Source organism: Charadrius vociferus, unplaced genomic scaffold, assembly GCF_000708025.1.
Source record: "Charadrius vociferus isolate BGI_N301 unplaced genomic scaffold, ASM70802v2 scaffold54, whole genome shotgun sequence".
Taxonomy (NCBI): domain Eukaryota; kingdom Metazoa; phylum Chordata; class Aves; order Charadriiformes; family Charadriidae; genus Charadrius; species Charadrius vociferus.
The window spans coordinates 2,583,092-2,584,581 of record NW_009648350.1 but is presented as its reverse complement, the minus strand read 5'-3'; the positions used below and the strand labels follow the sequence as shown (position 1 = coordinate 2,584,581).

The window sequence follows — 1,490 nt, the reverse complement described above, 5'->3', positions numbered from 1 at the left end:
AAAATGATCGTCCAGGCTGAATTCAGCTGGAATTTTCCATGGGCCTGTCTGCACTTACTTCAGCGTCTCGATCTTTCGCAGCCTCGTAGATCTTGGAACTGCTCTTTCCAAAAGAAGTTCTGTAGTAATTTTTGACATTTTTAATCTCCGCCCCTCTGCTGGTATCACTAATCAGTGAGCTGTAGGATCTCTTCTTGTAACCTTTCTGGTAAAACAAACAGGAATAAGAAGTAGTCCTTTCAACTGACGCCAAAAGAAGGGAAAAAAAAAAGTTATGAGGTTAGCTACTGATTTTGCTGCTGTATTTGAAGCCATCTTTTTTACATAGTTGAAATGAAAATACCAGAGACTCTTATTCCACTGGGCACACACTCCCAACACGCTGACCTAACCCATCTCCAAAACAACAGCGATGCCTCCCTTGGCTATTAAAGTGACAGACTGCTGTAGATGAAGGCTGTCCACGGGGTGACAGCACTCAGGACTAGGACAGTCTCACAGTTACCTGTTTGTACCTCTCCTGAGCCACAGGGCTCTGCTCCAAGAACTCTGACATGCTTTCAAATAAACAGCAACAGTAAGAATAAATACACCTGTTGTGAATGTCTTCCTCCTAAGGAAATGACACAGTATGCTCACTGGTCTGAACAGATGGATAGACTCTTGGCTGACAACTTCTAAATTCCCTAAAATTTTAGAAAACTGAATTAATTACCAGAAATGTAAATATCCACCAATCAATAACATCATTTCCTCACCAAGAAAAAAAAATCAACAGCATTCTGTATGTCATTGGTAATTAACAGATGTTTTCATGCATTGTTGTGGACAGGACAGTACACACACACACACATATATACACTGATATTTAGAATAACACCACCAACAGGGCCAAAGTAGCTTCATGAAATTACTAGTTCATGGCTTACCACTCTTTCTGACACACATGCCAAGAGAGGGAAATAAAAGAGAAAAGAGCTCGAAGGCCAGGCTCGCTACTGTCTTTCTGTGTTAGTCTCACCGCCGCCTAAATGCCACTCCAGCAAATCGCGAGGAACACGCGAGGCACTAAGCTGTCCTTCGGCTCGGCTTCGGCGCCAGAACACGCCTACAGCACCTGGACCGTTGGGTTTGATGAACAACGGGGCATTGCTTTGTTAACACTTGTGAGTAAGGACAACCCTTCACGTGTGGAATATTTTACACCAGCATAAAAAGCACTGAGCCTGAAAAACAGTTTGAACAGCTGCTCTTCAGGGTTTGATCCTTCAAGTGACAGAGCTGTCACTGAAAGCCAAAGCAGAGGATCAGGCCCTTACCTGCTGGACCAAAAAAAACCTCCTTACAGTATCTATACGAAAAAAAATTGATACCAATGACAGTGGATGTTCCCATCACCCTCTTCTGGACCACAGACACCGCAGACACAGCTGTGTCACCCGTGACACCACGGGGGCCGCAGGGAAGACCATGACACACCACAGCCCCAT

General features: G+C 44.4%; 1 protein-coding gene across 1 annotated transcript in view; it reads right to left on the bottom strand.

Moving 5' to 3' along the window:
- The window catches only part of LRWD1 (leucine-rich repeats and WD repeat domain containing 1), a 14,484-nt gene extending 14,331 nt beyond the window's left edge, over nucleotides 1-153 (bottom strand). Inside the window, exon 1 of the mRNA XM_009885122.1 lies at nucleotides 59-153. Coding sequence (XP_009883424.1) covers nucleotides 59-138 — 80 coding nt within the window. The 5' untranslated portion in view covers nucleotides 139-153. The remainder of the gene's footprint in view (nucleotides 1-58) is intronic.
- Between the last annotated feature and the right edge of the window lie 1,337 nt (nucleotides 154-1,490).